General features: G+C 41.3%; 1 protein-coding gene across 7 annotated transcripts in view; it reads right to left on the reverse strand.

The window, feature by feature from the left end:
- The window catches only part of ANXA3 (annexin A3), a 61,385-nt gene that overhangs the window by 23,450 nt on the left and 13,594 nt on the right, over nucleotides 1-24,341 (reverse strand). For all 7 annotated transcript variants that reach the window (XR_277132.5, XR_012434848.1, XR_012434849.1 and 4 more), the window contains exons 3-6: nucleotides 14,667-14,754; nucleotides 8,808-8,902; nucleotides 5,644-5,757; nucleotides 1,161-1,251 (exon numbers count right to left, since the gene is read on the reverse strand). Coding sequence is in view for 4 of the 7 variants with exons in the window: in XM_005554974.5 (XP_005555031.1) it covers nucleotides 1,161-1,251; nucleotides 5,644-5,757; nucleotides 8,808-8,902; nucleotides 14,667-14,754 (388 nt within the window). In the remaining 3 variants the exon portion in view is untranslated. The remainder of the gene's footprint in view (nucleotides 1-1,160; nucleotides 1,252-5,643; nucleotides 5,758-8,807; nucleotides 8,903-14,666; nucleotides 14,755-24,341) is intronic.

Consider the following 24,341-nt stretch of genomic DNA (forward strand, 5'->3'; position numbering starts at 1 on the left):
GAATTGGGCTGGTCTTATTCCTGATTCCTGGGAGGTAAACTCTAAATCCTTTGGATTTCCCAAGTCATAGGTGTGTCTTTATTACTCATGGTTGGTCTCTTGGACTGCAGCTCAGTTATGCTAACAAGATGACTTAGAATAAAGGCTGGTCACATTAGAAAGATCAACCATATGATTAAAAGGTTGAGGCTTTGAGCCACAATATCAGCCTGACGTTTGGGGAGTGTAGGGGGACTGGAGATTGAGTTCAATCACATGAACAATGGTTCAACCAATCATGCTTATATAATGAAACACCAATAAAAACTAAGGCTACTAATAATCAACTGAGCTTGCAGGTTGGTAATGATATATCAATGTGTCAGTAGAGTGGAAGCTTCCACTGGACCCTTCCCAATATCTCCCTATGCAGTCTCTGCATTTGATTGGCCCTGATTTGTTTCCTTTATGATAATACCGCATTTGTCAATATAGCACTTTCTTGAGTTCTGTGTCATTGTGGTGTGCTATTGAACCTGAGAGAGTAGTGAGAACCCTGAATTTGTAGCCAGTCGGTTAAAAGCATGTGTAGTCTGAAAACACCTGAGCTTGTGGGCTGGTGTCTGAGGTGAAGGTAGTCTTGTGGGGACTGTGACCTTAACCTGTGAAGTCACACTAACCCTGGGTAGTTAGAGTCAGAATTGCATTGCAGAGACTTTCTAACTTTACACAGCCAGCAGACTATTAGGTCTTTTAACTAATTCTATTGAATCCTCATGCTCAACACATCCTCTAAATTAATCTAATTTCCCACACCAAAAATCGTGGATCTAATCTGAGTGATTTTTAACACCTCATAATAAAATATGATCTGAGTCTCTTCCATTGATGAAAATGGTTAATTCAATTAATGAGAGATTGCTGAGAGCAAAATCCACTGCAGCTATAATATTATGAACGTAAAGCATTAATGCTATTGTTATGTAGCAGTATCTAGCTCAGATCATATTCCAATTTTTCCTGGAAACCCATAGTCTTCAGCTGATTTTAGAATGTATTCTCCTTTCTATAAGTCTTGTCTTCTCAAAATGCCTCATGAAGAGATTGGGAGGATTCTGGGAAAAGCAACATTGGCTTGAATATGTGTGAACAGTGGTGAAGGTAAGCAGAAAATAAGATACTTGTATAATAGGCTTGAGAGATCTCCTTCATTTGCCTGCTTGTCCTGGTAGTTAAGATTTCAGTCAAGGCATCTTCATTTGTTCCAGCACCCTAAAAAGGAAAAGGAAATCTAATTTTTAGAACACTTAAATAACTTAATCTCATGCCTTTTGGTCTTAATATCTTGTTTTATATAGATGAAATGACAATTTTGAGTAAATCAATACAAGGTTCTCTATTGCTCTAAAGTAGTTTTCTATTTTTCCATATATTTTAGTATTAACATAAATCATCTGGAATAAAGTGACATCAAATTTTTCACTCTAGTGTAAAAATCAATTGAATAATTCTAGAAATATATAGTACAAAAGAAAAAGCCTGTGTCATTCAAGATCAGAAGTGAGAGTCTAACAGGATTAACCCTAGCAACATTCAAACATGCCACTATGTTTAGAAAAGGCTCTACAATACTTTTGAATGAGTTCATCCTTGCATCACTGTACTGGGTCTATCAGCACGTATCATCCTCTTCATACAGGGAGCTTTTCAAATCCTCAGTAATGTGCATCATGGGCCCGGCTGGCATGGGGACTAATTACCCGTCAGCCTTGTTTATATCAAGGTCACTGAATCACACTGTGACTCCAAGAAAAGTCATGTACACTAAGACTTGATCGAATAAGGCCAGTGCAGCATATGAACAGAGACTGAATTCTGTCTCTCTGTAGCTGAGATTCCTAGTTTCCCACAGTACCTCTTTTGTCTTTCTTGCTTAGTAATAGAACCCCCAGCTTGTAACTCGGTACATAGCTACCCAAATAAAGGCTATGTTTCTCAGCTTCCTTTACAGTGAAATATGTCCACATAACTAAACTCTGACCGATAAGATATAGGCAGAAGTACCATATGCATGCTCAGGGAGTATCCTTAGAGTGAGGGAGTGAACCCTTCTTTGTCCTTTACTCTTTTGAGTTGACTGGAATGAAGACATAATGACTGAGTCATGAGCTGCCATCTTTAACCAAGAAGTGAAAACCATGGGTTAAAGAAGACAGACCCTCAAGATAGTAGGAGCTTGAATCTCTGATAATGGTGGTGCCATCACAGCCTGCTCAGGGCTACTTACTCTGGATTTCTTTTATGTAAAAGAGAAACTGTTCTAATACTTATTGGTGAATCTAATCCTTACAATTACACCTGCTAAACCCTCCCCATTGGGTAGCCATAGAAAAACAATGCTCAGACTGCACTTCAAGAGAATCAGCTGCAAAGAATGCAGTTGGCTAACAGCCTCCAACTGCCACACCTTTAGATCTACCAGAGTTCACACTGAGGTCATGCCCTCTCCAGGTGGCTGTCAGTCAATGACTGTAAACAGCAGGGGTACTGGACTTGCACCCAACACAGAACTCCTCCAAAGGGCAGTCTTTGCTCAGGGGCTCCCCAACAGCCTGCCAAGGCTTTCTTGGAGCTTCACCATGCACTGAGGCTCTTCCTAATCTCAGCCTACTTCCTCTCCTCTCTCTCACAGGTGTCAGGTCTGCACTGCAGTCTGAAGATTCACCCCACCTACCCTGCTCTTCTCCTCTTTATCCTTGACAGGTGTTTCTCACAATAAATCTCTTGTACATCAAATTCCATCTTGCCATCTGCTCCTCAGATGCCCATATGTCCTCCATGGAAAAGAAGATAACTCCATTGCCTGATGACAAGGCAGAATATGGCTTATGCCTCAGATCTAGGCTCCCTTCATTTTCCTCCTTCCTATTAATTAATATGTTGAGCACCCACTTCATTTCAGAAGTTGCTCTAGGAACAGAAGATATAGGCCAAGACCAATGAGGTTCCTTGCCATGGTGGAGGTTTGCCTTTTAGTTAGATGAAAAAAGGTAATAAACAAATGGATTTTAAAAACAGACAAGGCCAGGTGCAGTGGCTTACACCTGTAATCCCAGTACTTTGAGAGGCTGAGGCGGGAGGATTGCTTAAGCTCAGGAGTTTGAGACCAGCCTGAGCAACATAGCAAGACTCTGTCTCTACAAAATTTTTTTTTTAATCAGCCAGGTGTGGCAGTGTGTGCCTGTAGTCCCAGCTGCTCAGGAGGCTGAAGTTGGAGGATTGCTTACCCGGGAAGTTGAGGCTGCAGTGAGCCATAATTGCACCACTGTACTAGAGCCTGAGCAATGAAGCGAGACCTTGTCTCAAAAACAAATAAATAGACAAGATACTTTTAGGCAGTAATAAGTGCAGGTAAGAAAATATATTTGAGTGAATTAATGGAAAATGTCTGGAGGAAAAGCATTCCAGATGGAAGAAACATCATGTATAAATGTCTCAAAACAAGAATAAGCTTATGATGTTCAAGGAGCAGAGAAAAGGTCAGTGTAGCTACAGCATTAATGGGTGAGCAGGAGGGGGTATGATGGTCAGTTTTATGCGCCAGTTTGGCCAGGCTATAATGCCGCTTATTCAATCAAACACTAATCTATGTGTTGCCGTGAAGGTATTTTGTAGCAGTTTATTATTGATTCACTTTAAGTAAGGGAGATTACCTTTCTCGGCAGACCTGATCCAATCAGTTGAAAGGGCTTAAGACCAGAGGTGAGGCTCCTGTTTAGAAGATTCTTTCTGTGGACAGCTTCAGCTTGTGCCCAAGAGTTCCAGCCTGCCTTTCCTGACAGCCTGCCCTACAGATTTTGAACTTGCCTAACCAATCCCATAATCATGTAACCAATTCTTCTTCTTTTTTTTTTTTTTTTTTGAGACAGGGTCCCAGGCTGGAGTGCAGTGGCAGAGTCGTGGCTCATTGCAGCCTAGACCTGCTGGGCTTAAGTGACTCTCCCACCTCAGCCTCCCAAACAGCTGGGACTACAGGCATAAGCCACCATGCCTGGCTAATTTTTTTTTTCTTCTTCTTCTTTTTTTTTTATTATACTTTAAGTTCTAGGGTACATGTGCACAACGTGCAGGTTTGTTACATATATATACATGTGCCATGTTGGTGCGCTGCACCCATTAACTTGTCATTTACATTAGGTATATCTCCTAATGCTATCCCTCACCCTCCCCCCTCCCCACAACAGGCCCTGATGTGTGATGATCCCCTTCCTGTGTCCAAGTGATCTCATTGTTCAATTCCCACGTATGACTGAGAACATGCGGTGTTTGGTTTTATGTTCTTGCAATAGTTTGCTGAGAATGATGGTTTCCAGCTGCATCCATGTCCCTACAAAGGACACTTAAGACCTGGGCTTAAGTAATTCTCCCACCTCAGCCTCCCAAATAGCTGGGACTACAGGCATGAGCCACCACGCCTGGCTAATTTTTAAAAATTTTTTGTAGAGACAAGTTCTCACTATGTTGCTCAGTCTGAGGCTGGTTTTGAACTCCTGAGCTCCAGCAATCCTCCCACCATGGCCTCCAATTCTTTCCAGTAAATTTTTGTTGTTGTTGTTTTGAGACAGGGTCTCACTGTCACCCAGACTGAAGTGCAGTGGCACAATCTTAGCTCACTGCAGCCTCGACCTTCTGGGCTCAGGTGATCCTCCCACCACAGCCTCCCAAGTAGCTGGGACTACAGGAATGCACTACTATGCACAGCTAATTTCTTTTTATTTTTTGTAGAGACAGGGTTTCTCCAAGTTGCCCAGGCTGATCTCAAACTCTTGAGCTCAAGCAATCTACCTACCTTGGCTTCCCAAAGTATTGAGATTACAGGCATGAGTCATAGCACCTGGCCTTACAATAAATCTTTTAACGTCTATGTCCTGCCTATTGGTTCAGCTTCTCTGAGGGAACCCTCACTGATATAAATAGAATTTTAAAAAGTCACCGGGTTAGACAGGACCTGCACTATTGGGTAATGAAGGTCATGATAAGCAGCTTGGATTTTAAGTGTTCAAAGCCATTGGAAATTTATGCAGGTAAATAACATAATCTGATTTTTTAAATAAATTAATAAAAATAATTTTGGCTATTCTGTGTAGAATGAATTTGAGGTGGGCAAAAATGGAGGCAAAGGGACTAGTTAGAAGCCTACTGATACGGACCAGTCAAGAGATGATGGTGGTCAGGCTAGAACAGTAGCAATGGATTTCGAGAGAAGTGCACACATTTACAGTGGATTTTGAAGTAAAACTAATGAACTTGCTGATAGATTTGGGAGTGTGGAAGGGTAAGAGAAAACAAGGGCTCAAGGATAATGCTAGGTTTTTAGCTTCAGTGTTGGGGTTTATGACAGTGCCATTTACTTTCAATGATGACAAACTAGAGAACTTGACTCTTCATGTCAAACAAAGGATATGACAAAATTCTTCCAGCCCAGGAACATTTGGGCTTAAGGTTCTACAACTGTTCCCTATTTCAGAGTCATTCTACCACTGGGAGAGTACAGACCAAAATGGCATCCAAGTCCACCCATCACAAGTGTGCACTGCCAGAAAGTCACTATTTTTGATGACTCGGTCAAACCCCGGGCAGAAATGGCTTGTGGGGGGCTCATACCTTCATGGATTTCTTTAGCTGCTTTGCATCAAAGACTGCTGGTGGAGTCACTAGGGCCACCATGAGATGCTCAAAATGGCCAGAGAGATCACCCTTCAAGTCATCTTTCAGCTCCTAAAATCAAAAAACCAAGGAGAAAAATGTGAAATACTTTTCCTCTCTCTTCCTCTAAAGTCACCTAGTGAAAGATGAACATATGTATCAAAATCAGGCAAAACACGTCCATCCACAGGGAATAAACAGAAGTGTTGAAAATATTTCTATGACTATTAATCTGCATTTTCTAATTACTCCCAAATTGTTCTGTTTTGTAGAGGTTTTTTGAAGGAGAGCCAAATGGGAGGACTTCATGAGTGCCACAGTTAGGAACTGTATTCAAATGCATTTCCTAGGTCCCCCGTGCTTTCAATGCTTAGGTTGGGGTGAGGGAAGAGGAAGAGGAACCCTTATAAATTCACACGCAGCATCACTGGGAGGTGCTCTATTCCTGGGTGTCCTGCCTCTCGGTAACTCCCAAAGAGCTCCAAGAGGAAGGGGAAGGGAGGACAGTGGCTGGCCATGTGTCTCTGGTGAGAACGTGGAACTAGGTGGCATCCGAAGCAATTTTCTGGCAACAAGTAAAGAAAAAAAAAACCCCTAAGTATGGCAATATGTTAGACTTATTTTTTTTTGACAAATAATAATTGTACTTATTCATAAAGTACATAGTGATGTTTCAATACATATAATGTATGGTAATCAGATCAGGGTAATTGCATACCCATCATCTCAAACATTTAACATTTTTTTGTTTTAGGAATATTCAGTATCCTCCTTGTAGCTATTTGAAACTACATTATTGTTAACTGAGTCATCCTACAGGGCTATGGAACGCTAGAACTTAGCCTCTTACAGACATTACCTATTGATATTGTTTTGAGTACTGTTTTCACACGTAAGTACGGTCCATCTCGCCTGCCTAAAAGGGGGGTAACAGGGTTTCTACTTTCAATATTCAATGGCATAATACTGAATAATGTTTGTTCCTGCTCCTGATAATTTTCAGCTCTGAAATAGAGGCTGGTAGCCTCTGAACCTGCTGCAGCGCCGTGGGCACAGACCGACACTACCACACTCCTGGGGGGTGCAGCAGCAGCACGTTCCTGCTGAAACAAATGGGATGGCGTTCAGTGTTCCCAGCTCTGCTTTAATTGCCACAGTGTTTTTTTCCTCTCTAAATGGTAAATTTCGCTACCATCTGTCCTCAATCCAAGCCACGGCAGCCGAATCTTACTTCACAGATCTCATCCTATTCCACTGTGAGAAATGGTTGTTCCCCTCCACCTCCATCTTTCTTCCATATTTTGGAAATACTGAAAGGCCAATAGATCACTCACCTTCTCTTTATGTGAAAGTGTTGTCTTGCCCAGAAGCCAGGCAATTCATTCAATTCAACAAATGTTTTCTGGGCACCTGCTCTGTGCTAGGCCTTTAAAGGTAAGTTAGACGAAGTCCTTATCCTAAGACATTCCGCCCTCATGGGAAACACAGAAATATTCAATGATAAAAATTCAATATTATATGTTAAGTATCTGATAAAGGGAGCTCAGAGAAGGGTGTCTTAATGGAGCCTGGGGGCCTGGAGAACACTTCCAGGAGGTAATTCCTGAGCTGCCTGTGGATGGTCACCAGACCCTCTCAACAGTCTCCATTTGTACCTTTTCCCTCCACGATTCATTATCTACAGCAGCCAAAATAATCCTTTAAAAATAAAAACTGCATTATATTATTCCTCTGCTTACAAACCTCCAGTGGTTCCCTGTAGCCCTTAGAATAAAATCTAAACTCTACCAAGACCCTTTAGCATGTGCTCAACCTCTCTCCAGCCTCATCTCTTTCTTCTGCCCCTTCACTTTCTACGTTCCTGCCATATTGGAATTCTTTATTTCTCACATATTCCCTGCTTCTTTTTGCATCAGGCCTTTTGTATTTGCTGTACCTTAAATACTGTCTCCTGATCAAGCAGAGCAGAACCCCTAGTATTGTTTAGGCTTAGTGGGGAGTAAGGTAACAACCCCTCACTGACATTCTTTCATCACCTTATCTGCAGGAGCCACTCACCAGTCACTGCCTATCATATAAACCATTTTAATTCTTTCATATCACTTATCATATCTGAATTATTTTTATTTACTTGTTTATTATATTCTAATAGAATGTTAGCTCCATGAAAGAAGGCAGGATCTGCTTTCTATACCAGTCTATATCCAATGTCTAGGATATCTCCTAACACAGATTAGTACTCGAAAATAGGCGTTGGACAAAGAAACTGTATAGCAAAGACTAAGTCTTACTTTTTGCTTTTTTTTTTTTTTTTGAGACAGAGTCTTGCTCTGTTGCCGGGCTGGATCAATCTCGGCTCGCTGACGCCTCCGTCTCCCGGGTTCAAGCGATTCTCCTGCCTCAGCCCTCAGCCTCCCGAGTAGCTGGGATTACAGGCATGTGCCATCACACCAGGCTAATTTCTGCATTTCTAGTAGAAATGGGGTTTTACCATGTTGGTCAGGCTGGTCTCAAACTCCTGATCTCAGGTGATCCACCTGCCTGGGCCTCCCAAAGTTACTTGTTCTTATACAGTTAGTTTCTGCTAATTACTAAATTTTCATTTGCTGAATAAATCAAACCTATAACTACATAAGTATTTTAAAATTGAAAGAGAAATAAAAGGTTATCTAAGACAGAATTAGTCAGATAGTTGGCCTGGTAATTCTTTGTTGTGGAGGGCTGCCTTGAGCATTCTCGGATGCTTGTAGCATCCCTGACCTATGCCTACTACACGCTAGAAGTGCCCCCCACCATCCTGTTTGTGATCATCAGAACGTCTCCATTCATCCCAAATGTCCCCTGGGGAGCAAAATCACTTCTGGTTTAGAAACCACTGGGCTAAGGCAAACCATATCCTACAAGTGAAGAAACTGAGGCCCAGAAAGACCAAGTAACATGCCCAAAGTCAGTCAGCCAGTTCAAGGCAAAACCGCAACTCAGATTCCAGGCTCCTGACTGGGTGCGCAGGGCATCTTCTGTTACACTCAGCCTGAAACAGAAAACTGTAGGCATAACCATGTGGGAGCGACCATGGTACATTAACGATCTCTTTACTGCCTGTCATGTGAACATGACCTTACCTTTCCATATGCTGCCTGATATTCCTTAACAATCAGTTGCCGCTGTGCATTTGACCTCTCAGTCAGAATGCTGATGAGCATTTTCTCATCGGTGCCTAAAGGAAACAAAAGTGATTTTACTCAATATTGATGCTCAATATCTGTCTTGACCTAAAGCAAAATGATCAATAGCCTGAGACAAATGCAGAGAGTAAGGCATTTTAATTCCCAGCTTCTTACCTGGTTGGGATCGTTATTTATTTATTTTGTTTGTTTGCCTGAGTTTTGGAAAAGAAAGTTATCTTTATTTGGATAGTTTTGGGGGAAGGAAACAATCATTGTCTAAATACTCCTTTCTGTACATCAGACAAAAGAACGTACTACTTTTGAACTTGACGTTTTTACCTTTATGAGGTTTGGTTACTGTCTTATTGCCTTTTATTTCTCTCCCATAGTTGATATCAAAATATTTCTTCCCTGGAAAACAGGAACTAACCCTTAATGAGAATCTGCCCTGCATGAAACGCCCTTTTATTCATTGCCATAGTTAATATTCACAGGGGCCCGCTGTACTAAAGATGAAGACATGAACTTATCTTCCTTGCCAAAGTCACACAACTTCTGAGTGGTCCAGCAAGAAGTTGAACCCAAATCTCTGACCACAAAACATATATTTCTATCTCTGGTCCACATCTCTCTCATGCATTTCTTCCACATCCCTCCCTCCCTCCCTTTCTTCCTTCTTTCCTTCCTCCTTCCTCCCTCCCTCCTTCCCTCCCTCCCCCCTCTTTCCTGCCTTCCTTCCTCCCTTCCTCCCTTCCTCCCTTTCTCTATCTCTCTCTCTCCCCACCACCCTCTCTCTCTCATTGCCCAGGCTGCAATGCAATGGCACCATCTCGGCTCACTGCAACCATCACCTCCCGGGTTCAAGCGATTCTCCTGCCTCAGCCTCCCAAGTAGCTGGGATTACAGGCATGTGCAATCATGCCTAGCTAATTTTTTTTTTATTCAGTAGAGATGGGGTTTCACCACGTTGATCAGGCTGGTCTTGAACTCCTGACCTCAGATGATCCACCAGCCTCAGCCTCCCAAAGTGCTGGGATTTCAGGGGTAAGCCACCGCGCCTGGCCTCTCTCATGAATTTCACACCCATATACAAAATGAATTGTTTGTAAGTGAAAGGTAACATCAGGCCAGAGCTGATGCCGGCCTGCCTGAGAATGACCTCAAGGTCACTCTTATCTTGGTGACTACAGTAGTAAGATAAACGTGGAAAGTTGTGTCTTATTAATTTCCCAGCCCACGATGATACCTGGTTTGGGGAGCTGTGAATTGGCTTGCAGGCCTAGAGCATGCATGACTAGAGAGGTATAAAAGAGCATCCGGAACTCAATGCTCAACTTCTTTGTGTCAAGGTGACCCTCACAGACCTCATCTACTCACTTCCAAGGCAGTGGTACATAACTTACATCAATGATGACGCAAAAGCTTCTGTGTACTTGGTTAGCTGCTGGGCCTCCCAGTGAAAGATGCTGCCTTTCTGTGTCTTTGGTTTTGTATTCTTATACATAGTTAAGTAAATACTGAATCAGATTAAAGTGTGTTTGTGCTCTGTGGGTCTGAGTACCAATGTGGACCCGTCACGTGTGTACCATACCCAGCATCTGTATCAGTACACTACCAGCCACCTCAACTGCACAAGTATCTGAAACTCAGCGTGTTCTGGGTGGACTTTATTGTATTTCCTCTCTGACTTGTCTGTCTTTCTATGTTCCCTCATCCACAACTATGGATATAGTCAGCCAGGCAAAAATCCTGGGAATCAGCTCAGATTCCTTTCTTTATCTTATTCTCTATATTATAGCAATTATCTGTATCTCTTACATTTGTTGTCTCCTCTGTATGCCCTCTGCCACTGTGTCCTTATCATATTTTACCTGGATAACCTAAATTGCCTCCTAATGTGACCCCCATATAATTATTCCTGTACACTACTGCCTAAGTAAATGTTTAAAAATACAATCTGATCATGTTATCCCCTTGGCTAAAATTCAAATGGCTCTTTGTAATCTTCAGGATGAAGTTTAAGCCCCTTAGCTCGTATATCAGCTCATTATGATCTCTCCTGCCTTATGTCTTGTTCTCATTTTCTACCCGCTCTCTGCATCTCTATAACCTATGCAACTGGACTACAAATATACCAAACTACCTGCAGTTATTTGTAGTTTGTATGCCTGGTAGTTTCTCATCTCTTATTTTTAAACATGCTCAAGATCAAAAACTAAGCCAAGATGCCTCCAGTCTAGAGACTGGGTCTGACCTAGCCCTAATGCAAACGCCATTATGATACCTGATTCTGAACTCAGAACGTATCAGAAGTGGTGCTCATAAACAATAACCTCCTTCTTAAAGAAGGCCTGTAAGCCAAAGTGCAAATTCATGAAGAAACATAACGTTTAAAAAGAGGCGACAGAATTTAAAGACTATTAACCTCATGAAACAGTCTACTCAACACTAGATATAAACAGGGCAATCAGGCTGGGTGCAGTGGCTCACATCTATAATCCCAGGACTTCGGGAGGACAAGGCAGAAGGATTGCTTGAACTCAGGAGTCCAAGACTGGCCTGGGCAACATAGCAAGACCCTGTCACTACAACAAATTTAAAAATTAGGGACACATTGTGATGAGCACCTGTAGTCCTAGCAACACCAGAGGCTGAGGCCATAGGATCCCTTGAGCCCAGGAGTTTGAGGCTGTAGTGGGCTATGATCATATCATTGCACTTGAGCCTAGGTGACAGAGCAAGCCCTTCTCCCTTTAAAAAAAAAAAAAAAAAGGCAATCAAGAGATAAATGAAGAAATAACTTACATTGAAAAATGGAAAAAAAAAACCCTTAAACAGGCAGAAATAACATAATATTATATTGATATATAAAGTTCTAATATAGTATATTTATGAAATTTGACAAGCCACTTTTAAAATTCATAGAGGAGGGCAAAGAGTGAAGAAAAACATTGCCCAGTAGATATTTAGTGTCATTATAAAACCCTAATAATCGTGACAGTGGGAGAGGCAAATAGATAAATGAAGCATAACAGAGAAGAGAAAAATAGGGAAACATAAAACAGAGGTGACATTACATACAAATCAGTGTGAAAAGGATGAGCTCTTCAATACATTGTTCTGGGACAATTAAATGTCCACATGAAACAGAACAAAATGAGACACCTTTAAATACCATCCATGAACATTAATTTCATGTAGATTAAAGATCATAATATGAAAAACAAAATTTCAAAACTTTGAAAAAAAATGTAGGAGAATATTTTTATGACTTCATTATAGAAAAGATTCAACAAGAATAAATCCTAGACAAAAATATTGGTAAACTTGATTTCACTAAAATTTAAAACTTCTATGCAATAAAAATTACTGTAACCAATTGTTACAGTAATTCACGCAACTTTTCACGTTGCTGATAAAGACATACCCTAGACTGGGCAATTTATGCAGGAAAGAGGTTTAATGGAGAACTCACAGTTCCATGTGGCTGGGGAAGCCTCACAATCATGGTGGAAGGGAAGGAGGAGCAAGTCACATCTTATGCGGATGGAAGCAGGCAAGAAGAGAGCTTGTGCAGAGAAACTCCACCTTATAAAGCCATCAGATCTTGTGACACTTATTCACTATCATGTGAACAGTACGGGAAAGACCTGTCCTCATGATTCAATCATCTCCCACCAGGTCCCTCCCACAATACATGGGAATTATGGGAGCTACAAGATGAGATTTGGGTGGGGACACAGGACCAAACCATGTCACTAATGTTAAAAGAAAACCATAAACTTATAAGAAATATTTTCATGGTTTGTAATATTTTTTAAAAAGTTTGTATTGAGGAATTATAAAAAATTCTTGCCAATCTAAAGAAGACAAACCAACTTAAAAAAATAGATAAAATATATTTTATATTTTATTGATGTATGAAAGTGGAAGCAGATGCACAAGTGAGGATGCTTAACTGCATCAGTCATCAGGGTAGAGAGAGGAAACAAACACACATGCAGAATAAGATACCATTTAGACCCACTTAATTAGAAAAATGGAATAGTCTTACTGTAGCAAGTATTGGTGAGAACATGGAGCAAAAGGAAGTCTTGTACATTGCTGAAAGGAATGCTAATTTCTACACTCATTTCAGAGAATAGTATGGCAAAATTTCCAGTTAATTTGAAGAGAAGTATCCCCGTCAATGTGGAAATTCCAGTTCTTGTCATATTCTAGAGAAATGCTAGCAAATATGCACAATGAGACATAAGAGGAATATTCACTGCAGCATTTTTATATTGCAATATAAAAGAATTGCAGGCAATTTAAATGTTCCATCAATATTCCCATCTTCTGATATAGCGATGCAATAGATACCATGCAGTTAAAATTAATGCACTAGAGCTAACCATATCAACATGGATAAATCTCAAAAATATAATGTTAAGGGATAAAAACATATTGCAGAAGAATGTATACAGTATGATTTCATTTTATGCTGTTTGAGACCACACAAAACAATATGTACATATATATATAGTGATGGTATTAAAAGTTTCATGGGAATGAACTCTAATTTGGGATAGTGTTTATCTCTAGTGAAAGGGGCAAGAATGAAATCCAGGAAGAACTGATGGGATTGTATTGGGGTTTTTTTTGTTTTTTTATTTTGTTTTTGAAATAGACTCACTCCGTCATCCAGGCTGGAGATCAGTGGCACAATCACAGCTCAGGGCAGCCTCAACCTCCCCGGCTCAAAGTATCCCCCTACCTCAGCCTCCCAAGTAGCTGGGATCACAAGCCCAAGCCCCTCGCCCAGCTAATTTTTTGAGGTTTTTGTAGAGAAGGGCCCTCCCTATATTGCCAAGCTGGTGTTGAACTCCTGGGCTCTAGTGATCCTCCTGCCTCGCCCTCCCAAAGTGTTGGGATTACAGGCATGAGCCACCATGCCCAACCAAGGGGGCCATATTTGTAATGATTTATTATGATAATTATTATTGTTGTTGGTAGCAGTGGTGGTGGTGGTGGTTAGACAGGACTAATACGGGGTGGCCACAGGAGAACAGAAAATTCCAGGCAGCAGTTTCACATGACTAGCAAAAGGAAACTGATGAAATAGCTGCAGAAACTAGGGGCTGATATGACCCTGAAAACCCATAGTCTGGATCAAGCTGGCTAAGACCCGCTGGACCCAACGTGGCGCTGGATTTGACCTAGGATTCTCCTAGGATCTCATTATATGCTAATTAACATACTCAATCACACACCCACCAGTGCCATGGCAGTTCTGGAAACACTGATATTTGGTGTAAAAAGGGGTGGCACCACAGTACCAAGAAATCATCTTTTTCCTGGAATCTTCATGACTATTCCACCCCTTGGTTAAAGAAACCCATAAAGGCAACAACCCCAAACCCCCTTGTGCATCACTCTCTCTTGAGTACACTCACATTCCCCTTTCCTGAGTGTGTACTTTTCACTTTGCAACAAATCTGTGTACTCTCACTATCGTTTGACCCATCCTTGAATTTCTTCTCTAGATGGTGTCAGGAGTCTGGATAACAGCCAGGGTCGAGATCCCACCGGCATCTGGGGATCTCCCCTAGACCACCAATATCAGTGGTAGTTTTTTAATATTAAGTAAATATGATAAATGTTAGGATTTAATAAAGCTGAGTTCTCTATATATTTCCTCATTATTTCACAATTTTAGAAAATTCCTGACAATTTATCAAATTGAGTAAGCCAAGCTGAGCAAACTGAACTTTTAGACTGTAACCTGCCTGATTTGCTTCAACATTAAGAAAGGAATCGTAAAATATCACTCACCAATTCCTCTGATTGCTTTCCGAATAGCTTCAGCATCCACTGATGGGCTGAAGTCTGGATAATCTCTTATTGTTCCTCGGTGTCCAACCTAGAAGGAAATATTTGAAAGTCACATTGGTTCAAAATGACATCTTTCTTGTATTACATATGCATATTCCTTCATGCATATGAGAGGCATATGACAAACCCATAATTTGCACACCTTCCTACCACTTCAGGAGTGGCTCTGAAACTGCCTTTGCAAAATCATGACAGTAAGAGAAATCTGACATGGTTGACTCCATCTTGCTTTTAGCCTCACAGGCTGGGTGTCTTTGCTCATTCCTGGGTGTGGGCCAAACTAACTTCAGGAGGAATTTATAGTTTAAATGATACTAGCTCTTCCCCCAAAGCTAAACTACCCTTGTAAAATTAATGAAAGTCTACCAAGTTAGGTAGATGAGAGGGGCCTGAATTTTACTAAGATGTAGGCATAGTTACATAATTACCAGCCATTATTCTGGAGGTCACAATATTTGCAGCCTCCCCAATTACTCCTGCAGATAACATCACTATTACAGAACCTACACTTGGCCTTTTGAGATGTCTCTTTAGGCTTTTGCATTTCTGACTACTAGACAGTCCCACTCAGACCAGCAACTCCTCTGGTGGCCCCCACTTAGAAGCAGACTCAGCCTACAAGGACTGCTTTCTATACCCCTATGATTGCATCCCCAACCAATCAACATGCCCCCTTCCCTAGGCCCCTGCCCACCATTTTATCCTTGAAAAACCCCTAACTTCTGAGCCTTCAGGGAGATTGATTTGAGTAATAACTCTGTCTCCCACATGGTGTGGCCAGCCTGCATCAATTACACTCTTTCTTTACTGCAATACCATGGTCTCAGTGGACCGATTGTGTCTGTGCAGTGAGCAGGAAGAACCCATCTGGCAGTTCCAGTTCCAGTGACTGTCTACCCCCCAGACATAGGGAATATGATATCTACCCCATATCTCAGGAGTCCTCTTTTTCTCCTGTGTAACAAATTACAAATATAAAACATGGGTTCTGTACAGCAGTAAGTTGTGTTAATCTTGGTGACACTGAAGAAAATTTGTTTCAAAGTAGCATTTGTAGAAGAGCAACAAGAAAGCTGAAATTTCCTAAATCTTCTTGTTTTTCAAGTGATAATTCAAAGCTCATCATGGCATCTCACACAGAAGTAACTGTGGTTTACAAACTTCAAGATGTTTTAATTAATGTTGACCATTGTCCTTGGGGAACTCCAGACTAAATGATCCATAAATGAAAACCCCCTTAGGACTGTCTGTTCTTGAGCTTTGTTTAATGAATGTGCAATTAGAAGACCTTCTAAAAGCTCTACTGGCATCATAGATCTTGAGGCATTGCATGGAAGTAAAAAATGCCACGCTACTAATTTTAAGCATGTAAATTAGAAACATGTCAGTAAGCTGGGAAAGACCACAATACAGAAAAAATATTTTAAAATTGCTTACGAGACTAAAGAAGGACAGCCACAAAGATGGTGAGAAAAATAAAAGTAAATGAAGATTTATATGGTAGTTCTTAACTTCTTGAATAAAAATCTGTCTTTACAGTAATAATATTTCCTTTTTAAACAGCATTTTTCTATCTTGTTACTGAATAGTATTGGCTCTGTTGTCTTGTATTAATACGGCTTCATTAAACACTTCATTGAAGTGTTTAATGTTTTCATGAAAGGACATTATCTGTCACATTAAAGTGAATGGAAAATTAGTGTTCTGGCACAGTAAAAAATGATAGTCTGCTGATTCCTAAGATTAGATTGAATAATTTATTTCAATACACGCAAACTCTGTTTAATCTTACAGCATCCAAAATAAGAACTTTAGAACCTAGAGAACAATTACAAGTTAGAAACTAGTTGTGAGTGTTCCTGACATGAAGATACCTGTAAGAAACTAATCACTTTAGTCTGGGCATGGTGGCTCACTCCTGTACTCCCAGGACTCTTGGGGGCCAAGGACAGGATCACTTGAGCCCAAGAGTTCAGGGCCAGCCTGGGCAAAACAGTAAGACCCAGTCTCTACAAAATATTAAAAAATTACCAGGTGTGGTGGTGTGCAAGTGTGGTCCCAGCTACTCAGGAGGCTGAGGTGAGAGGACCACTTGAGCCCAGAAGGTCAAGGCTATAGTGAGCTGTAATTGTGTCACTGCACTGTAGTCTAGGTGACAGAGTGAGGCTCTGTCTCAAAGAAAGAAAGAAAAGAAAGAAAGAAAGAAAGAAAGAAAGAAAGAAAGAAAGAAAGAAAGAAAGAAAGAAAGAAAGAAATTAGTCACTTTAATATAATCTTTGATGAATTCTCTTTCTCCAAGGCATGATAAATATTTTATGGATTCACAGAGCCAACTGGCTTCATTTCACTTCTATCCACCTAGGAACTTTTGTGTTGATCTTATCTGTTCACCTTCCAGCATCTGGCATTGTAAAAGAACTACCCCAACGTTAGAGTGTTTGAGTGCTTCAGGCCCAGCACACTTTACATGCTAGGCACTTTATACATGTTAATTATAATCTGCATAACAGCTTCAATAAATGAGAGTGAGCAATTGCACATAAACAGATTTAAGAAGACCAGAGAATTTGATCAAGTCTACACAGCTAATTGCAGGCAGAGGTTAGAATTTAAAAACAAACTAGACTATTCCAGACCATTCCTGGGGTTTCATGAAATGTAGTCTCTGTACCATCTGGGGTGATACTTGAAGTGTATATAACCAGGACCCACCTTCTATATACTGAATCATATTTTTTAGAGATGGGGTGCTAAATTCTACATGTTTAAGAAGCTCCCAGATGATTCTGTGCCATGCAGATATTGACATGGCTGATTCTAAATATAAAAAGACAAACTTGTGGTCAGATCCCAGTTGTTCATGAATCATGAAAACTCAGCATTTGCACTCCAGCTGTGAACTTTTCACTGTCCTCTACCACCTACACATCAAAATATGCTAAAATGCCGATGCACAGAATTAGAGAAGGAGGAAATTCCCAATTAGTAAGAATTAAATGGGGGAGAACAACTTGTTTAATTACAAGGGGGGAAGAAAGTACACATACACACACCCCAGCTTGAAAAAGGGCATGGCAATTCTGAAGTGGAATTTTAGTGAAACATTTAAAACTGCTTCCATTATTTAAATGAATGGCATTATTCATTTGATAGACTTGGTTGCCCAAATCACTCCGAAATATTACATGACTTACAAAAGAATCTCACAATAAAAGATTAATGAAATCTTTTAAAACTAATACATGAACAAAGTGCTTTACAAACATTTTAACTCTTACAAGGGCCTTCATGAGGTGAATTTTATTATTTCTAATTGAAAATGGAAGAAACCCAGTCTCACAGTGATTATTTGCTTAAAAGAGTTCTGCTAACAAGGACAGCCCCAGGACTCAAGCCCATCACCTTATGACTAAAATGCCCCCTGCTCTATACCATATCACAGGGCCTCAGGGGACTTCATCTTAGTGGTTCTCAAAGTGTGGTTCCTGAAGCAGCAGCATCAGCATCACCTGGGAATGTGACAGAAATTCAAATTCTCAGGCCCAACCCCAGCGTTCCTGAACCAACAACTGCAGGGCTAGGATGCAGAATCTGCGACTTAACAAACGTTCCCGGTGATTCTGGTGCACAATAAAGTTTAAGAACCACTGCTTTATTTCCTTCTTAGCTGCCTAGAAAACCAAAGCAAAAATGAGCAAACAAGCCATGAATTCTCTTATGGGTGTGGAAGATGAAGAATTTAATGATGAGCTCATCGTTTCAGGAATGTCGGCATTTTTACAGCCAAACAAGGCTGTTTGCATTGCCTGCTTCATTGCAAGTTTAATTCCTTGCCATTTATATTACTAATCAATACTTGGCTGAGTTTATTTCCAGTAACCCTAGTGTCCTAACATAGTCAATACTAGTGTAGAACATCACCTGAATACTTGGCAAAGTCTATTTAAAAAAAAGATTGCCTTTGATCAGATTTCCATCCACACATTTAAACACATTTAGTTGCTTTCCTTTTCTGAAACTTGACCTTCAGATGCCTCAAAAAGAAAAATGCTGCCGAAGCCAGCTGGAAAACAAATTAAAGCAAAGAATGTCTAGATAAAGGGGGAAAGTAACAGGAGCTCTTTATACTAAGAACAATTGCTGCTAATCACTATGTGCCAAGTACTGTGCTAAGCCGGTTTCCTGCATTAGCTTATTCAATGCTTGTAATAAACTTATAAGGTAGATAGAATAAATCCTTTTCACAGATGATGAAACTGATGCTTAAGTAACTTGTTTAAGTTCCCACAGCCAGTAAGTGGTCTGTCCCAACAGTCTTTGCTCCTAAACTAGACTAGCCTGCATCTCATTTAAACCATCTTTTTAAAGACAATATAATCTCCCTTTATCTTCTAAAAATCATCCTTTGGAGGTCAGCCTTAGCACATGACGTCTTGAAGCCACTGCATGGCCCAGCTGGGCCTGGGGAACTGTTTGCTATTACCCTTGGGAGAGGCCAGTCTGCTTTTGACTCACAAAAGCCAGTTGCACCTATTTCTTCATGCAAAGTGTACTGAGTTTGCAAGAAATTAAACATTTACATTCAAAAGGATGAGTGGAAGAGAAAAACAGAAGGTGCCAACCCTGTTGATATGAAACATATTTAAAGCCAAATGCTACAGAGCAAGAATAGCAGTTGCTGCAGGGACATTTTGAAGATGCAGTGAAACCAGATCACTCATCACTTCAGAAAGCCCTATAAAGGCCACATCCAAAAATTGAGGCTTCAAATCAAAGCCTCAGATAAAACTCCAGGACAAGGAGCTCTCAAAGAGCCGGGGAGAAAGGACGGCTCTCTGCTCAATGTCAAGATGCTGTGTTGGGTCATGAAGCTTTTATGATACAAGGAAAAATTGAGTAGATTACGGAAAAATAAAGCAATCAAACTTGGAAACTGTAAGACTTCCAGTTCAATTTTTCAAGTAAAAAGCACGTTTCCAAACCAAAGAAAGTTTACTGTAAGAAAAAGGCCCTGAAATAAAACGCAGTCAAGTGGGCAGGTGTTACGGGTTGAATTCTGTGTCCCCCCAAAAATACATTAAAGCCCCAACCCACAGTACCACAGAATGTGGCCTTACTTGGGGACCAGGTTGTTGCAGATGTAATTAATTAAGATGAGGTCACATTGGCAGGCCCCCAATCCAATACCACTGGTGTCCTTATATGACAGCCACGTAAAGGCAGAGACATACAGAAAGAATGTGATGTGATGGTGAAGGCAGAGACTGGAGTTACGCAGCTGCAAGCTGCCGGTATGTGAGACCAGAATGCGCCTCTTCAAAATATGAAGGATTGTTGAAGACAAGAAGAAACAGATACTCAAGAGATCTCTTTCCTCCATTTGCCTAAAAGCAGGACAAAGATTTATGAAGACAAAAGGTATTCTGCCCTCCTGACTACAGTTACAAAGGTTAAAGACTGAAGACAGTTTAAGACCCTTATCAGCCTGACAATGGTATTAGAAGAATTTATACGAGCAAGCTGCATTAACTAACCTTTATCTGTAAGTTATTTGCCTTTCTTCACCACCCACCTGCAAGTTGCTGCCCATAGAGATTCAAAGGTCCCTTTCTGTTGTGGGAAGTCAGGGACCCCGAATGGAGGGACTGGCTGAAGCCGTGGCGGAAGAACATACATTGTGAAAATTTCGTGGACATTTATTAGTTCCCCAAATTAATACTTTTATAATTTCTTATGCCTGTAGTTACTGCAATCTCTGAACATAAATTGTGAAGATTTCATGGACACTTACCACTTCCCCAATCAATACCCTTGTGATTTCCTATGCCTGTCTTTAATCTCTTAATCCCGTCATCTTCTTCGTAAACTGAGGAGGATGATTGTCACCTCATGACCCTGTGATGATTGTGTCAACTGCACAAATTGTTTGTAGAGCATGTGTGTTTGAACAATATGAAATCTGTGCATCTTAAAAAAGAACAGGATAACAGCGATGTTCAGGGAACAAGAGAGGTAACTTTGAACTGGCCGCCGGTGAGCCGGATGGAACAGAGCTATATTTCTCCTCTTTCATAAGCAAATAGGAGAAATATCGCTGGATTCTTTTTCTCAGCAAGAAACATCCCTGAGAAGAGAATGCGCCCTGAGGGTAGGCCTATAAATGGCCCCTTTAGAAGCATGTGCCGTCTTTTATGGTCGAAGCCAAAGGGACGAAATAAGCCCCGTCTCCTGTAGCACTCTCAGGCTTATTAGGACGAGGAAAATTGCCACCTAATAAATTTTGGTCAGACAGGTTGTCTGCTCTCAAACCCTGTTTCCTGATAAGATGTTATCAATGACAATGCGTGCCAAAACTTCATTAGTAATTTTAATTTCGCCTCATCCAGTGGTCCTGTGATCTCGCCCTGCCTCCACTTGCTTTGTGGTATTTTATTACCTTGTGAAGTATGTGATCTCTGTGACCCACACCCTATTCATGCACTCCCTCCCCTTTTGAAAATTGCTAGTAAAAACTTGCTGGTTTTACGTCTCAGGGAACATCAGGGATCTTGCCGACATGTGATGTCTCCCCCGGACACCCAGCTTTAAATTTCTCTCTCTTGTGCTATTTCCCTTTATTTCTCAACCCAGCCGAGACACTTAGGAAACAGAAAAGAACCCACGTTAAACATCGGGAGTGGGTTCTCCCGATACCTTTCTGCCGTCTTGTTACTAAAAATTTGCTGTTCTTTGTTGAAGATGCTATATAAGCTGAAATTCAAAGCCACCTCTGTGAAAACCACTCATTCTCTGGGTCTCCATGTATACTCAAAATACACATGTAAATAAACTTCTGTTTGGTTTTCTCTTGTCCAATCTGTCTTTTGTAACAAAGGTCCTTTCCAACTAAGAACCTGTGGGGGTTACTGTTACTCCTCTATACCAGTTAACCACTAGAAACCAGGAAGAAGCTAAGAAGGACTGCCCTACAGGTTTCAGAGGGAGGATGGCCCTGCCCACACCTTGATTTTAGACCTCTAGCCTCCAGAACTGTGAGATAATACATTTATGTCGTTCGAAGCCAGCAGCTTGTGGTACTTTATTACTGCAGCCCTAGGAAACTAATATAGCAGGTAAAGGCCAGAGACAAATACTGGTAACCAACCAGTTCCTACAGGGCAAATCCTAGGGGCCTCGCCTAAAAGGATCCTCACCTGGGAGAAGTCCCACTGGCTGGCAATGATCGCTGTGCCTGTGGAAGATGATGCACAAACAGAAGGCTCCCACCACTACTGCGGGCACACGCTGCAGCCCGCAGGGCAGTCAGAAGTAGGCGGTGCTGAACGTCCACAGCAGCAAGACTGGCAGCCACTGGGATGCCTGAGAGATGCCAGGCTGACATCAGGGCTTTGCCCGTAATGTGTCCAAAGGTCTGAAGAAATGCTTATATTTGTTCTTGCACTCACTTAAAGAAAAAATATTCGTGCTTTTCAGCTTTTCTTTTTAAAATTTTTAAAACATATTTAGGGGGTACAAGTACAGATTTCTTACGTGCAGATGGTGCATAGTGGTGAAGTCTTGGCTTTTATTAGTGTATCCGTCACCTGACAAGTGAACACTGTGTTCAACAGGTAATTTTCAACTCTTAGCCCCTCCCACCTTCCCACCTTTTGAAGTCTTCAATCTCTATTATTCTACTCTCAATATCGATGTGTACCCATTGTTTAGCTCCCACTTATAAGTTAGAACATGTGGTATATGATTTTCTGTTTCTGAGTCATTTCACTGAGGATGATGGCCTCCATTTCCATTCATGTTCCTGCAAAAGACATGATTTCATATTTTTTATGGATGAGTAGTATTCTATAGTGTGTGTGTGTGTATGTGTGTGTATACCACCACATTTTCTTAATTCAATCCTCTGTTGATAAACCTTAGGTTGATTCCATATTTTTGCTATTGTGAATAGTTCAGCTTTTCTTTTTGAAATACAGTGATTTCATTATCAGGGCAGTGCCAGAGCAAGAGGACTGGAATGTGAGAACAGAGGAGGGTGTGGGATGGAGTAGAAAGATGAATGTGATTCAGGAATCAGGGAAGACAGGGACAAAAGAGCCATTGATGTTGTATTTTCCATGACACATGAGTTATAATAAGAAGACTTGACCCCTTGGAGCGTGTGTCACTCACAGCTAGCCTGCCTTCCATTGGCTCCTGTGTCTCACCTCCTAGGTTTCTTCCCACCTCTCCAGGATGCACTCACCTTTGTCTGACCTCTATAAAGTAGGCACTTCTAAAGTAGAAAGTGGCTCTCTCTTTTCTTTCCCACTAATCCTGCTGTGGGTTATTTCTTCCACTCCCTCTTCTGTATACACACAAATCTCACATTATAGCTCTAGCCCAGACTTCCGTTTTGAGCACTGCTCTTGCATATTCAATGTCTCCTCCATGTATTTGTCTTGATATCTCATATAGCAACTCAGTGTTTCCTCCCAAGCTGTTTCTTCCCCCATCTGACACTTACATAGTATTTACTCATATTTCACATATATCTGATCATTTAATCCTCAAAACCACCCTATGAGGTAGGTAAAATTAATACCCTGATTTTATAGAAGAGAAAAGAGGGTCCAGAGAGGTTAAGACACTTGCCGAGGTCACATAGCTAGTTTGTGGCACAGCTAGGATTTGAACCTAGGAAATCTGGCTCCAGTTTCTGTGTTCATCCCCAATTTGCTGAGTTTCCTCAATCTTCCCCCTCCCTGGAAAAGGACCAACCATCAGCCACCAGAAACCTGGGAGTCCCCTTTGATTCCTCCACCTGCCTTTCCCTCTGAATTCCATCCATCAGCAAGGCCTGCTGAGACTATTTTAAGAAGATAATCTCATGTGCACTCCTTCCCACCTTCTTTGCTCCTGCTCTTGTCCAAGTCACAATCATCGCTCTCCTGTACTTGAACATCTGAGTCATGTCCCTCTCCACTTCTTACTGCCCATCTCCAGCCATTTCCCACATAGCAGCCAAGGGATCTGTTAAAGATCTAAGTTAGGCCAGGTGCGGTGGCTCACACCTGTAATCTCTGCACTTTGGGAGGTCAATGCGGATGGATCACCTGAGGTCAGGAGTTCGAGACCAGCCTGGCCAATATGATGAAACTCCGCCTCTACTAAAAATACAAAAATTTAGCCAGGCATGGTGGCAGGAGCCTGTAATCCCAGTTACTCGGGAGGCTGGGGCAGGAGAATCACTGGAACCCAGGAGGTGGAGGTTGTAGTGAGCTGAGATTGTGCCTCTGCACTCTGGTCTGGGCAACAGAGTAAGACTCCATCTCAACAACAACAATGACAAAAAAAAAAGATCTAAGTCAGATATTGTCACTCCCCTGTTTCACATTGAATAGAGTCCAAACTCCTTACACTGGTCCATAGGGCCCCGTGTGGTTTGGCCCAACCCCCTTCATGGCTCTTATCTGGAGCCACTCTCTCCAGATGAGAGGTGGAGTTCCCACCACACTTCAGTTCTTTGAAAGTCAAGCTGGTATACAATGAACTCTTTCCCACCTTAATGCCTTGTTTTGTGTTATTCTCTCTACCTGGAATGGTTTTGAACTTCAGTCCTCTCTTTAAAGAGCATCT

This window comes from Macaca fascicularis, chromosome 5, assembly GCF_037993035.2.
Source record: "Macaca fascicularis isolate 582-1 chromosome 5, T2T-MFA8v1.1".
Taxonomy (NCBI): domain Eukaryota; kingdom Metazoa; phylum Chordata; class Mammalia; order Primates; family Cercopithecidae; genus Macaca; species Macaca fascicularis.